The sequence below is a fragment of the Plasmodium knowlesi genome, assembly GCF_000006355.2.
Source record: "Plasmodium knowlesi strain H genome assembly, chromosome: 4".
NCBI classification, from domain to species: Eukaryota; Apicomplexa; class Aconoidasida; order Haemosporida; family Plasmodiidae; genus Plasmodium; species Plasmodium knowlesi.
In genome coordinates, this window is record NC_011905.2 from 685,164 (window position 1) to 700,211 (window position 15,048).

The window sequence follows — 15,048 nt, forward strand, 5'->3', positions numbered from 1 at the left end:
ACGCGCGAAATGGGGCTACAGTTGCAAGGCACGTGCTTTCATTTTGCAAAAAAAAAATGAACATAATTCGCTTCTTAACAGAATTGGGGGAGAAAACCCTCTGGTAAAGCAACACTTCCTTTTGTCGTGTTAACGTGACTCTTACAGTGTCAAATTTTATTTCTTATATTATTATTACTTTTTTTTTTCTTTCTTTTTTCTTCCTTTTTTCTTTTTTTTTTTTTTTTAACTTTTGTTGTATAAGCACAGAACGTTCGTTAGTAATAAGACAGTTTGCAATTTTATCCGAACTGGTTTTCACTTTTCATGTTAATACTACATACGTTTCTGAATTTGTGTAAAGGCCACAAGTATGCTGGCGCGTATATCACATGAGCATTTGAACAGTATATAAGGTGTGAGTTTTTTTTTTTTTTTATTCCACTCCTAACTGTACATATTTATTTTTTCGTTGCATGGCGGGTTAGCGGACTCTACATGGAAGTTACACAGCTGGTTATATAAAAGTACGCACCTACCTTTGGGCTATTTCCACAACATGCATAACTTAGTTGCATCCGCGATTTTACGCTATCTCTACACAAACGCGGTGTTGTCCTTTTCTTGCCACTCTTTCTGTTTTTTCTTTTATTATATTTTAGCGGGCCAAAACATTGCAACGTCCTCTACACCTATTTATGCCTCCTCCGGGGAAACTGATACTTAAATTGCGTGCAGGTGAATTTTGCTTTTTCTATTATCATGTTAGCATAAGCGCTCACCTAGTACACAAAAGAAAAGAAGAAATACCTTCCCCGATTACCCGCTTGAAGTAGTACTCTACCTAAAAGGGAAATAAGAGCAGTGCACAGAAGAAAAAAAAAAGTACCCATCCAAGGGGAGCATAAGGTGCACATAGGAAGAAGTAATTTGCACAACAGCCCATGCAACATATATTCAGAGGGGCAAAATATAAACGCCTTGAAAAAGAAAAAAAAAATTACTTGTTGCGACGTCGCACCAACGTTATATGAGAACTAGCCATAAATATATAAATTCATTTATCCACCTCAGTTGGTCCCGGTAGGAAAAAAAAAGCGCGTACAGTTGTCGAACATCCCTCTTCAAACGGGAAAAAAAAATAAAAATAAAATAGTACATGTGCGTATTAGTACATGCACCAAATTTTCCTACGCATATCAAACGAAGTACAGGAATAGAAAGGAAAGGAAGAAATGACTTTTTAGCACATAGGGGAGAAGAGCTGAATTGCTAGAAAAAAAAAAAAAAAAAAAACCCAAAAAAAAAACATATTGTATGCACCGTGAATGTTCATAATTTAATACGTGAGGAGGTGCACAACCACAGGGATGCATTACATCCACACGTGGAATCTTTTCACGTCATTTGGCGGACAGTGAAGCGACTGCATACGTATTCATTTATATACATACTTCACTTTTGTATAATAAGTATTATATGAAAAGCAAAAAAAACACCTATGAAAAAAAGCACAAGCCGTAGAAGCTAAAGAAAACGCAGTTCCTTTTTATTTTAAACCATATATGTTAATATGTACATCATTCTTCATTTGTAGAACTTAAAAAAACGTTGGGAAAATAAAAAAAAAAAAAAAGAAAAAGTAAAACGAAAAATCCTTTTGTGTATTTTTTTTTCCGAAGAGTAACACCGTATACATACACGTGAGTAATCCAAAAACTGAACTATTTTTTTTTTTTTTTTTTTTTTTTTTTTTTTATTGAGCTCGGAAGGGCATATGAATTTTTGGGATCAATAAATAACGCGCCTCTTGAGAGCGCCTCCTCTCCGCCTACACCGTCGTGCGACGTGGATACGCCAAACGCGCTTGAGCAAACGCGGAAGGTGTGCCCAGCGCCCGGGTAGAGGTGAATACACCGAAGGAGAAAGAGAGTGTGCGAAGAACTCTCGACAAGGATACACTTACGCGCATAGGCGTACGTCAGTAACTGCTCACGGGCATACGTGTACACCTTTTTTATGCGCGTAATTTTACGCAGAGTTCTGTTGTTGAGAAGCCCTCCTTGGAAGGACACACCTATCAAGAGAGCACCGAATTAGGAAGAATTCTGTATAGGTTAGCGGGTGCGTCCTTAACCTCCCCCCCTCCACCCCCACACGTAACGCGCTACAGTCACAATGAAGAACAGCAACGAGATATCCTCCTCCCAGTCGTTAAAAAACAACGGAAGCGATGGCTTTTTTAATACATCCCTAATGTATGTATTGGCCGCCTGCCTGGCGTCATTCCTTTTTGGTTACCAAGTTAGTGTGTTGAATACCATCAAGGATTTCATCGTAATTGAATTCGGATGGTGCGCAGGAAAAGAAGTGAACTGTGATGATAGCACGTTGAAGAGTTCGTTCCTGTTGGCATCGGTCTTTATAGGTGCTGTGGTTGGAAGTGGATTTTCCGGCTTCTTAGTTCAGCACGGAAGAAGATTTTCCCTATTAGTGATATACAACTTTTTTATTCTGGTCAGTATATTGACATCGATTACACATCACTTCCACACCATTTTGTTTTCGCGTCTTCTGAGTGGATTCGGTATAGGACTAATCACAGTGAGTGTACCCATGTACATCTCCGAGATGACCCATAAGGATAAGAAGGGTGCCTATGGAGTCCTGCACCAGTTGTTTATTACCTTTGGAATATTCATAGCAGTGCTATTAGGAATGGCCATGGGAAATGTGCCAGAAGAAGTAAATAATCCTTTGGGGACTTTTCAGCAGATATGGTGGAGACTTATGTTTTTTTTCCCATGCATTATATCTATCCTGGGCATCGTTCTGCTAACTTTTTTTTTTAAAGAAGAGACACCATACTACTTATTTGAGAAAGGAAAGGTAGAAGAATCGAAGGAAATTTTAAAAAAGATATACGGAAGTGATGATGTAGATGAACCTTTGAAGGCAATTAAAGATGCAGTGGAACAGAACGAAGCAGCGAAGAAAAATTCCATTTCGTTAATGAGAGCAATGAAGATTCCTTCCTACCGTTATGTCATCCTGCTGGGTTGCATTCTCTCTGGTCTCCAACAGTTCACGGGTATTAACGTCCTGGTGTCTAATTCGAACGCATTGTACAAAGGTTTTCTGACAAATGAATGGATAACGACCCTAAGTGTGATAATGACAGTAGTTAACTTTTTAATGACCTTTCCAGCGATCTACATTGTAGAGAAGTTAGGAAGAAAGACTTTGCTCCTTTGTGGTTGTGCAGGAATTGTTTGTGCCTTCTTACCTACTGCCATAGCTAATCTCATTAATAACACATCCGATGTTGTAAAAAAGCTTTCCATTTCTGCAACTTTCGTGATGATAGTTTCGTTTGCCGTCTCTTACGGGCCCGTATTGTGGATTTATCTACACGAAATGTTTCCATCAGAAATTAAGGACAGCGCAGCGAGCTTGGCTTCTCTGGTCAACTGGATGTGTGCTATCATAGTGGTGTTTCCATCTGATATAATTATTAAACAGTCCCCCACTATTTTGTTTTTCATTTTCTCCGGTATGTCCATTGTAGCATTCCTTTTCATCTTCTTCTTCATTAAGGAGACAAAGGGAGGAGAGATTGGCACAAGTCCATACATCACCCTGGAGGAGAGGCAGAAGCACATGGGCAAGTCGGTCGTATGAGTAGGGGAGGGGAATGGTCCAAAACATAGAACGATCTTTTAGCAGAACTGACGGGAAGCACATTCCACCCAGTAGCGTGGACGAATCATTTAGGGGCAAGCTGAAAAAAAAAAAAAAAAACATGCATGCAAAACTGCTCAGCACGCATGCTTTTTTTTTTTTTTTTTTTTTGCGTTGTTGTTAACTGTTCCGTCGTGATAGACAGAAGAAGCGAAGCGAGCGCGCCACAAACTTATTCAGCGGTTTGGTCCTCAATTTGGTAGGGAGGACACCGCATTCGGGGATGCACTTGAACGGAACGCGAAGATGGCACATTAACAGATCCGGAAGATGGTACATGAACAGATTGCGAATATGGAAAATTAACCAATCAGCAAGATGACATGTCAACAGATCGCAAAGATGACGCTTCACCACAGCACCGAGCTAGCGATACATCCTTACACCCCTTTGACAAAAAAAAAAAAAAAAAAAAAAAAATATGTACAGCTACCTAGCGAAAAAAAAAAAAAAAGGAATGTAACATAGGAATGTGTGTGTGTGCATATACTGGTAACCCCCCCTTTTTTTTTTTTTTTTTTTTTTTTCCCACCTGCTTAAATACATAGGCATATAATGTGTATATGTGTGCACGTGCGTATGCGAAGACATATGAATGTTTATCTGTGTTTTGCTGCAACGCACATGCGGATGATTTTCCTGTTTTGTTTGTTTTCTGTTTTTGTTTTCATTTCGCATAAGCCATGTGAAACTTCTTCAACTAATCGTAAGTAATCCAGGCAGGCAACATGGTAGCCCTATCCGTGATCATATCATAGGGCTATTTTCACGTACCAGTGGGAGTACTCACATTTAGGTCCAAAAACCCAATGGCGCACGCGCCTTGGCGTTTTGGTGTCTTAACATGAGTTGGTAACTTCACAGGGCAACTTTTATCGATCCCTTTTAGGGAGCTTTTTTAACGTGCGTCCAATGCGCACGCGTTTGTATAGTGGAGGATAGGAAGTGCGCATGGTACGGTCGTAACTCTCCAGCAATGCTCTCCCAATGTATGAACATGTAATGCCTCCGCTACCTCCCAGCGTACATTTGCTCCACCCTTAATGAATCGTGCGAAAAAGTAGCAAGAACCCTCCTCAAATGGAAATAAACAAACCGGTGTGACATGTCATGGTAAAATGGCTTCTGCCCTGCGGGAGGGAACGGGCAAACATGGGCACGACAACAATGTGGTATAGCCCCGATGTGGTGAAAAAGAAAAAAAAAAAAAAAAAAAAAAAACGCCGTTCAACGTTGCACACATGGGTTGAGATATTCGTCGTTGTTGTCGCCACGAGCAACACGCTTTCGTTCCGAAGGAGGGATGATCGTTCTTCCCATGTTGACAATAATGGTTAACCATTCTCATGCACGTTACGTATACGCGTTATACATATTCCCACCAGGTGAAGGATAAATTTTAATCCACGACGGAAAGTGACTGTGGGGAAAAAGAATCCCAACCAAGTGGAGCTACTGTCGGTCGTTCCTACCACACAACATCAGCTGCCTAATATGACATGCCCAAACACCTACTGGTCAAGGGCGCAGTGTACCTGGCGGCACTGGCCTGGCTGAGCAGCGCGGGCATACCGGGACTTCACAAATGGGTAATCCAAAACTTCCCCAGCTGCGTGAAGGTAGTAGAAAAGAACAACCTTCTGGATGTGACGCACTTGACGAGGAGGAATTTCGGAAATGGAAAGGATCATAAAAAAGGAGGCAATGATTGGAAGAAGGGGCCAACCAAAATTGGTCACGTAGATAACCTTCTATTTGATATGAACCAACTGCTACATAAAGCAAACGTACAGTTTGTTAACGATGAACAATATTTCTGCAAGCTCTCCTATTTAATAAGAAATGTGCTGAGGAAATTTCCCCCGCAGAAAAACATCGTGTTCGCTATTGATGGCATTTGTCCTTTTTCAAAACTGAAGTTACAAATTAAAAGACGAGCAAAAGGAAAAAAGCTCCAGGATGGAGACAACTCAAATGATATAACCTGTGGCAGTCCCTTCATTCAGAGGGTAGCAATATTTCTCCAAAAGTTCGTAACCTTTTTAGTATCGTTGCCGAAGTATAAGCATATAAAAGTGTACGTTTCTACAGATAGGGAAGTGGGTGAGGGCGAACTCAAACTAATGAATTGGATCCAGAACTATGTAAGGGGGAACAGTTCGCAAAATGAGGAGAGTAGTATACATGTCGGTACCCGCAAGGCGGCGGACGAATCATTCGTCATCGTGGGGGCAGATGCTGACCTTCTCCTTCAGTGCCTAGCTTTGAAGGATATACGTAATGTGTGTGTGTACACATACCAGACGTTCCTCGTAGATGTCGGAGCGTGGGAAAAGAAGAAGAAGGAGGATTACCTCTCGGGGTTGAATCGGCCAAATGGCGAAGCCGACAATATTGGGGCTTCCATCCCAAAATGGAAAAAGAAAAAAATAAAAGTCTTGTACAACCTGAACACATTTACCAACCTCTTTTGGAAAAAGTATCCGAGCGCCATCGACCAAATCAGAAGAGACATGCTCATCCTGTTTATCCTAAAAGGGAATGACTATTTGCCAAAAATCAGAGAAGGCAATTTTTCCACCTTTTTTCAAGCCTATTTTAACATGCTGGACAGGGAGGTACAGCTAGAAGAAACTGGGGTCAGTTCCTACGGAGGACTTTTGACAGAGGAGTATACTCTGAATAAGCCACAATTTGTTCGATATTTAAATCAAGTGCATAAGCTGGTGAGTCTGCCAAGGTACTATCTTCAAAGATTCAAAGATCTTACAGATCAGGGTGATAAAATTAAAGGAACAGAAATAGATGAAGAAGGAAGGGGCTTCTTCAAAGAGCACATGTCGTATCTCCCACTCTCTCTCCTAAATGAACTGATCAGCAAAAGGAAAATAAATAAAAATGACTTGCACATTGAGGTGCAGAAGGAAGAGGGCTCCGATTTGTTCAGGTGCACTATGACACAGTGCTACATGGACGGAAGGACTTCCACTTATAGTGGTTCCTCCAGGAGGAAGAAGGTTGCCATGCACCTTGCCTCCCATGACTATTTGGAAAACGAGTTCCCCTCGTGCATGCGCTTTGTTGATTCGGGGCTCCTCAGGAAGATAGTCCAAGGAGGAGAACAAGGCGGGGCTACCCAGGATGGCAATTTGGAAGAAGAAAGAGGATCATCACCCGAAAGGGAAAACGGAACAATCCAAGGGAAGGCCGAACTTTCGGATGAGCCGTCTGGAAAAGAACAACTAAGAAACCCCCCCGTGAAGGAAGAACACAGTGAAACCCAAATACACTTGAAAACATTTTACGTACAAAATTGTGGAGGGGAAGCAAATTTCCAGGAAGAAATGAACAGCTGCGAGAATTACCTTCAGGGGGTTCACTGGCTAGTCCAAATGTACACACAAACGTGTTGCCTGAATTTTAATTTTTTCTACAAGTATACAACGAGTCCCTCTTTGCTGAGCTTATACTACTTCCTATCCGGGGGGGACAGCGAGACCAAGCACACCGTCATGGAAAATACCAATCGTGCGAATGTGGAAACGAACATTCTGCAAAACATCAATCTGAACGTGTTCAGAAACAACCAGGAATATCACAAGTTTATAAATTTCTGCGTGGGGAGATACACTCGGGGCGTTATGAAGGAGAAACAGGGAGAGAAGGAGGAAGAACCCCCTGATCATGTACCTCAGAAAGCTTACTTCGAAAATATATACGACATCCTTTTCTGCAGAAATGCAAATGTCTTAATGAGTCAGATCCAAAAATTGAACCAGCAGTTAAAAGGCAACCTCCACAGAAGGAAACAAATTGTGAAATACTACTGGGATGTGTATGCAAGTAGACTGAAAAAATGTTGTAAAGTTATTTTCTACAGAGGGAAGAAAATATATCTTGCCAAATTTCCTCTCTTCCGGATTGCATCCCAGAATGAGGACTTCCACAATGGGATAGGTGCAGATGGGGGTGAAACACCTTCACGTGGATTCAACATTGACAGTCGTATGGGGGAAACTCGCATCAACAACTGCAACGATAAAGCGGAAGATCGTTCCTTTCTATATGATGGCATGAAACATGTGAGTAGAACACAGAAAAGGGGCTTCTGCACGAAGGCTATGAGCGAGCACCCAGCTGAGTTAGACTCATGTGTTAGAGGGAACCCCAGAAAGGTGAAACGAGTTATCCATGTCAAACAAGCGAGACGGACGAATGTTGTTTTTCGGTAGGGGTGCAGAAGATGAAAAGACACATTGGAATTCCTCCGAAGGGATGTCGGTCTCTTCTTTAGGGTAATTTTTTTTTAACCCCGCGGTTATCAATAATGTTCTGCATCCCCTGTGCTGTCAACCACGCACATGTTTGTATAATTCACTGTTTGTAACATCGCGCGTGTGTTACGTTCAGTTCAGTTCAGTTCTTTTTTTTTTTTTTTTTTTTTTTTTTTTTTGTGTCCTTTTTAGTTACACACATTGCAAGAATTGCGTTCGCATGCCTGCTTCCGCAGGGGGGGTTGTTCACTTACCGCACACGTGGAGCTCATTTCTGGTGTCTCTAAAGAAGTGCCCATTTTTCTCTCCCACTCGGTTCGCAAAGTGTTGCCAAGGCGCAGCTGTGTAAACACCTCTCCAAACAAATGTGAAACGCTGTCCCTATTTCTGCGCCAAGGGTTGGCTCCCAAACAGATGTTTTTAAAAATTGCATAATTCTGCGATAAAGAACGGGAAAAAGTGCGAACTCTATTGAACTGGTGAGAAAAAAGGGAACCCTGTTGAAGTGAACACTTATTGGAAAAATGTTGGTCATGCCAGAAAATTGTAAACATGCAGCTTTGCTAATTTGGTCGAGTGACGCACACGGAGCACCCCTAACGGGCAAATTCGACGTCGTGAAGGGGCAACTAGTGGTGGCTAAAAATAAATTTGCTTTGTTTTGTTTTTTTCTCCCACAGGGACATGTCCCTATCCCTCCTGGGGCCACGCCTTTGGGTGAATTACGTACAGGTTTGGGCAAGCGTGTTGATGCGATGATTCTTTTTCAAGCCCCCGGATGAAACATCCCCAAAGCGGAAAGTGTACATGATGGATATAGGAATATATTCCTACGGGTACTGAGCAAATATAGTCATAAACACATAATGAGATATTGCACCTTAGTAGGCCGCTTTCCCATCCACACCCCCCATAACGCCAAAACGGATAGTCGATTTTACATTCCACTTTTTATACAACATTGTTTGAAAGGGGTCGTATATATATTAGGCAAAACAACGCACCGAATGAATATAGAAATTTGTTTCTACTCCTTCGTTGATAGATTATCCTGGTAAACCATTTTTAATTGTCACAGGCAGATTTTTTTTTTTTTTTTTTTTTTTTTTTTTAGTCGTAAAAATTATGAACGTTCAGGCAGTTTTGGCCAACTTTTGGAGGTAGTCATAAAAAAAAAAAAAAAAAAAAAAAAGTTATTATTGTTTCTTTTTAAAAAGCTGAACGCTTGATTTTTTTTTTTTTTCTGGTTACGAGTTGGAATGGACTTGTGGTAGAGTTGGTTTCTTTTTTCCTCGTTTGGGGATAGTTAAGTGGCAGTTTGGAGCGCTTGCACGAGGTAGCAAAAAAGGGAGACAGTAGTCACCGTGAAAACGTCGCTTTTCTGCCGTTTCCTTGTTGCTTCCGTGTCGTTTCCCTGCCGAAAAGATGGACGCGCTGATTGGCCAACTGGAGGACGTCGAGCCAGACAGCATCCTCAAAAGTGCGGAGGATTTCAAGAACGACAAATCAGACGTGAAAGTAAACCTATCCATCGGAGTGTGTTGCAACGAGAATGGAGAACTGCACATATTTAAAAGTGTCTTGGATGCAGAAAAATTAGTCCAGCAAAGGTACAAGGAAAAACCATACTTGTTAAGCAACGGGACGGAGCAATTTTCCATCTTAACACAAGAATTGATCTTTGGAGACAATTCAAAATATATAAAGGAGAAAAGAATATGCACAATTCAAGCAATAGGAGGCACAGGTGCCATTTTCATAGCTCTGCAATTTTTTAAAATGCTTCATATTCAGGAAATATGCGTAACGAACAGCCCGTATATAAATCACGTAAACATGATAAAGTCCTATGGATTTAATGTTAAGTACATTTCTTTTTTTGAGGAAAAATTGGTGAATATAAATTATGATGCCTTTTTATATGATTTGCGAAATTTGGAAGATGGTTCTGTTGTCATTCTGCAAGTTTCCTGCTACAATCCATGCAGCACGAACATAGAGGAAATTTATTTTGACGAAATAGCAGATATTGTTTGGAAAAAAAAACACGTAATACTTTTCGATGTTGCTTACCAAGGATTCGGATCCTCCAATTTGAACGATGATGTGTCCTTAATTAGAAAATTTGAAGAGAGAGGATTGTCCTTTGTCGTGTGCCAATCATTTTCAAAAAATATGTCCCTCTATGGGGAACGAGCTGGGGCATTGCACATTATCTGCAAATCGAAGGAGGAGAGAAAAATTGTGGCAAATAATCTTCGCATGATTACTCGGAAGTTTTACAGCTCCCCCACGATTCACACGAATAGAATTGTTTGCGAACTTTTGGAAAATGAAAAATTAAAATCCGAGTGGATAAGTGATTTAAGGAAATTATCTGAACGTGTTCATAAAAATAGAGTTCTCTTTTTTGATAAAATGGAATTTTACCAGAAGAAATTTGACCTCCATTACGACTGGAGTGTCTATAAAAAGCAAAGAGGAATTTTTTCCTTCGTTCCCCCCTTTGCCGGGATTTACGACATGCTGAAGGAGCACCATGTCTACATCATCGACAGCGGCCGCATAAACGTGTCTGGCATAACGACCCGCAACGTGGATTACGTGGCTGAGAAGGCGTGTCTTTGCCTGGCGGTCAAGCAGAAGGGAAAAGCGGGAAATCAAGGGGAAAACCCTTAACCCGGGTGAAGATATTTTAAATGCCCCTTCATCATAAAAAGGGGAAATTACATTTGAAGGAGAGGCTCCTATCTCCGCGCGTTACCTTTTTCTCCTTTCCCGCGTGTGTACAGGAAAGGAGAAAACAAGGACATATCATTCCTGTGTGTGTCTTTTTTCCCTCCTCTATTTTTGCACACCCCAAAGAGGTGTATTTTTTTTTTTGGACTTTTTTTTTACATAGGAATTATGCACACATGTAGGGAAGTGAATATGCATGACGCAACATTGACCTCTCCAAAGCAACGTGCAAAAGATAGTGATGGAACGAAAAGGGAAATCTGCCCCCCCCCCCCTTTCAACAATAATGATCGTCATATTTGCCGCATTCTGCGAAAAAGTCCCCTTTTATTTATACACGCTTCATCGATTTCAGTGATTACTTATTTATTTTATTTTTATTCTTTTTTCCTCTTAATTTGAGATGTTTATTTTTTTTCCTCCCCTTTTGTCTAGTTTGTTCCATCATCACAACTGACCATTCGTGATTTAAACAGAGTTTGTATTATGGGCTGCTGCATACGCAAGTCCGCGTGGAGTAAGATTATCAATTTGTTTTTTTTCCTTTTAGTGACCAGACGCGTCGTCTGAAAAGTGGACTAACAATTCCGGTGGGGAAGGGCGAACGTCGTTACGCTCTGGAAACGTCTGCACTACTGAGAATCGCGTGTAAGTTTGTGGAGCTTACCAGAATATCCTATCCCTGACCCAGCGCAGCCACTCAGTGACCTTCCCACCCCAGGATACACCCCCCCCCACCACCACGCGAAGTTAGAAAACCAACAGAGGGATAAAAATGAACTCGGAAAATCTATCGCAGAATTTGAAGAAGCATATGCAAAGCCTATTAATAAGGGTAAACTGGAGAGAAGTCCAATGAGAGAGAGGGATGCACATAGGATAGGTGCGCACTGTGATGTAACCAGTCCATATGGTGGAGATTTATCTCTGCTACTAGGGACAAATTGTCCATTGTTTGAAAGTTAGAAGGAAAAATAAAAAAATTGCTAACTGATTAATCTTTTAGCTGAGCCCAACCTCAAAGTAAGATGTTCTTTCTCCCACCCTCTTTGCAGAAATCCGACATACCCTATTACAACCAGAACAACATCGTAGATATCATCACCGGTGTTCTGGACAAATATTCGGATGCGAACACGAACGAAATTAACGTCGAAGTGGGTTTCCTTTAGGGGACGTTCTCTTGTTCTTGTGGTGTTGTTTCTCCTCGTTTATTTATTTATTTATTTATTTTTTTTATTTTTTTTTTTTTTTTCACTTTCACTCCACGGGGGAATGTATAATCCGTACGGAGCATTGTCTTTATCTTATTACTGTTGTCCCTTTTCCACGCGCAGAATGCCATAAAAAACATAAAAGAAAATTTGGACAAGAGCTTTGGAGCGGGCTGGATATGCCTGATTGGGGAGTCTTTCTCTTTCAATATTTCGGCGAAGGTTAGGAGGCGAGGGGCACGCGTATCCCATTTGTAAATATATTATTTGAGGCAAGTACGCGACGCCCACAAGAATGGATCACCAATTATACGTGCCTTCTATACCACCTACATAATGCTGCTGCCCTTCGTAGGAAAACTCCTTCCTATTTTGCTTCTATCAAGGCTATTTAGCTATCGTGGTGTATAAATGCTGAAGAGGGAGGAGGGGCGGGGGAGACAGGAGTGTTGGCTCTCTGGGGTGAAATAAAATACCTTAAGTGAGCGTTAAGGGAAGGTCTTGGGAAGCAGGGTAGTGGTGTAGAGTAAATAATAGGAATGAGAGGCGACATTCGGAACGTTTGGTGGTGCTGCTATATATATATATATATATAAACAAATAAATATATATATATAAGGTAAGGGGCCATTTAAATGCACAACTGCTCGTTGTTCTGGTGACCTCGAGGATAGAAGGAATAGGGGTGTAGGAAGCTACAGGAATATAGGGAAGGTTAATTGTTGAAAGGAGAATAGTTCACCGATTTTCCTCTTCACCCCATCGACTGCGTCCCCTCGTACCTTCGTACTTTGCAACTTCGTGAGCACCAAAATCACAGGCAGAAAAAAGAAATACGATGCACCAGGTTGACCTCTTTGGACAGAAATCTGAACAGAAAGGTGAAAGAAAGTGGGAGGGGAGCACTCCTCTCTTTATCATCACAGAAGGAAAGAGCAAAACTAGTGCAGAGAAAAATGTAACAAAATTAAATTTGGAGAAGTGCGAACAGGCATCAATTTTACTTGACAACCTCAGTACATTTGAGGAGATAAGTAACATTGAAGAGGGGCCATGTTATAAGACTAACGCAGTCGATAATGCTTCTGTATTTAATTGGCAAATAAGGAATGTGGAGGGGAAGTCTCCTTTGAGTGGGAAACTCACAGAAGAAGATTTGATCTGCAACCTGTATAGATATATAGGTGTACCGGGGGCTGACAAGGGGGTTGTCTCTGAATGGAATTCCTATACGGGGAATGGTATCCCCAGAAACGGAGAAAACATAAATTACCATGCTCACATGGAAGATGGTGAAGAGGTGCAAAGAGATAATTATAAAAGGGGGGAAAACATAAGACATTCGCCAAGAGGTGACTCCATAACATCACACTACAGCGGGAAGATACAAGCAGTGTGCCCTAAGGATGGAAACAATGTTAGGACAAAGAAAAAGGAGAACGTAAATAAATACGTGTTCAATTTGAGGACAGGTAAGAAAGAACTGATAAAAGACAAAAAAGGAAATTTTACGAACCCAGAAAAGACCATTACATATGTAAACAAATGCGATAGGAATGAGGTAGACTATCGGAAGGAGAAGAAGTTGAAGGAACAAGCACGGATGCATGGGGAAGAAAAGGAAAAAATGAAAAAGAACTTCGAGGAAATGATAAAAGGTATAAGAGAAAAATATCAAACGCAGGAAGAAAAAGAGAAAAAACTAATAAGAAGCATTTATAGCAAATATATGAACATGCGGAATGAACTCAGCAAAATGAAGAGCATCACTGAAAATGTAAAGTCGGAAAATAAAAAATTTAAGGAGGAAGTAAACAGATTAACTGCCAACCCTGTGGAGAGCACTTTACTCGATGGATATAAAAGCAAATTAGACGAATACATTGTCTTAGCTAACTGTAAGGGGAATAAGATTCAGCAATTGGAGAGGGAAATTGAATCCATGCGTTCCTCCGCAGAGTTGCTAGCCAGAAGGAACTCAACTTTAGTGGAGGAGAAAAGACGTCTACTCAAGGGCAATGAAATTTTGAAGAGGAGTAACGTACAGCTGCAAATGGATTTTGAAAATGCAAGGAAGGAGAACGAACAACTGAGGAACGAACTCTTTTACAAGGACATGAAAATGAACTACCTGGTGAGCATTTTGAATGTTGTCGATGAGACGATCCTGGGCGACAGCGGGTGCGGAGAAGTTCAACGGGGAAAAGCGGCTCAGGGGGCAGGAACGACTGAGAGAGGGGGCCACGAGGGGAATCGCCAAACGGACAAGCACACCTCTGCTGACGATGCGAAGAACAGTACCCATCGCCCCACGAAGCCGGAGGCGTGTGCCATCCAGAAGATGAACAAGAAAATATTGATAAAATCGATCGTCCAAAAAATAAAAGACATAAATAAAAAGGTCCGCAGGGGGGAGGAAAGAAGAGTGGGAGCGTTACGGAGCAATGTGGGGGTTGCTCAGGAGGAGGCATGCCCAGAGGTAATCAAACAGAATGACAAAGACGGAGGAAGGGAAAAACAAAATGGAAGTAGCCAAGTAATGGAAGCCTATTTCAATTCCGAGAATTTTACTCTGAGCGAGAGTGTACGGGAGGCGTCAACGGGAGAAAATGCGCACGCAGCTTTTTTCGTCAATGTTCCTAACGCAGACGGCAAGCCTTTTAACCACTGTACAGATGAGTTGGACCAAGTAGGGGAGGACCCCAGCGATATTGTCTGGGTTACGGGGGGAGACAACAAAGCGGAACGGAGCGACGAGGCAGAGTAGAGATGATGAAAGCGCAATACGGGTGGCATGATGTAAGGGTCACCGGGGAAACTCTCCATCTCATCACTTTGATAGGAAAAAAGAGAAAAAAGTGACCAGAAGTTGTACATTTCTTTTGCGCCTCGAAATAAGTGAATCTTAACTTTGCGCGCTTAATTTTTAAAGTTTTTTTTTTTTTTTTGGGGGGTGTGCGTGGCCGGGACACATCACAATATGGGCGCGAGCTTACCCTCCTGCTTTCCGCAAAAAAAAAAAAAAAAAAAAAAAAAAGGGGAAGAAAAAATATTTTTCGCCAGCGGAAAAAAGAAAAAAAAAAAATGTGTTCTTAAAAAAA

The 15,048-nt window shown here is 41.4% G+C and overlaps 5 protein-coding genes across 5 annotated transcripts; all 5 read left to right on the plus strand.

The window, feature by feature from the left end:
* Positions 1 to 2,157: 2,157 nt before the first annotated feature.
* Positions 2,158 to 3,660, plus strand: PKNH_0416200 (hexose transporter, putative; the record flags this gene model as incomplete). Its single annotated transcript, XM_002257950.1, has 1 exon — positions 2,158 to 3,660. One exon carries the CDS (start codon positions 2,158 to 2,160, stop codon positions 3,658 to 3,660), a length of 1,503 nt encoding a protein of 500 aa, XP_002257986.1.
* A 1,559-nt stretch (positions 3,661 to 5,219) lies between these two features.
* Positions 5,220 to 7,952, plus strand: PKNH_0416300 (5'-3' exonuclease, putative; the record flags this gene model as incomplete). Its single annotated transcript, XM_002257951.1, has 1 exon — positions 5,220 to 7,952. One exon carries the CDS (start codon positions 5,220 to 5,222, stop codon positions 7,950 to 7,952), a length of 2,733 nt encoding a protein of 910 aa, XP_002257987.1.
* Positions 7,953 to 9,419: 1,467 nt separating this feature from the next.
* On the plus strand, positions 9,420 to 10,673 carry PKNH_0416400 (aspartate aminotransferase, putative; the record flags this gene model as incomplete). Its single annotated transcript, XM_002257952.1, has 1 exon — positions 9,420 to 10,673. The coding sequence occupies one exon, from the start codon at positions 9,420 to 9,422 to the stop codon at positions 10,671 to 10,673; it is 1,254 nt and encodes a 417-aa protein (XP_002257988.1).
* An 835-nt stretch (positions 10,674 to 11,508) lies between these two features.
* Positions 11,509 to 12,365, plus strand: PKNH_0416500 (dynein light chain, putative; the record flags this gene model as incomplete). Its single annotated transcript, XM_002257953.1, has 4 exons — positions 11,509 to 11,568; positions 11,789 to 11,890; positions 12,071 to 12,169; positions 12,303 to 12,365. 4 exons carry the CDS (start codon positions 11,509 to 11,511, stop codon positions 12,363 to 12,365), a joined length of 324 nt encoding a protein of 107 aa, XP_002257989.1.
* A 420-nt stretch (positions 12,366 to 12,785) lies between these two features.
* PKNH_0416600 (conserved Plasmodium protein, unknown function) lies at positions 12,786 to 14,714 on the plus strand (the record flags this gene model as incomplete). Its single annotated transcript, XM_002257954.1, has 1 exon — positions 12,786 to 14,714. The coding sequence occupies one exon, from the start codon at positions 12,786 to 12,788 to the stop codon at positions 14,712 to 14,714; it is 1,929 nt and encodes a 642-aa protein (XP_002257990.1).
* Positions 14,715 to 15,048: the final 334 nt, after the last annotated feature.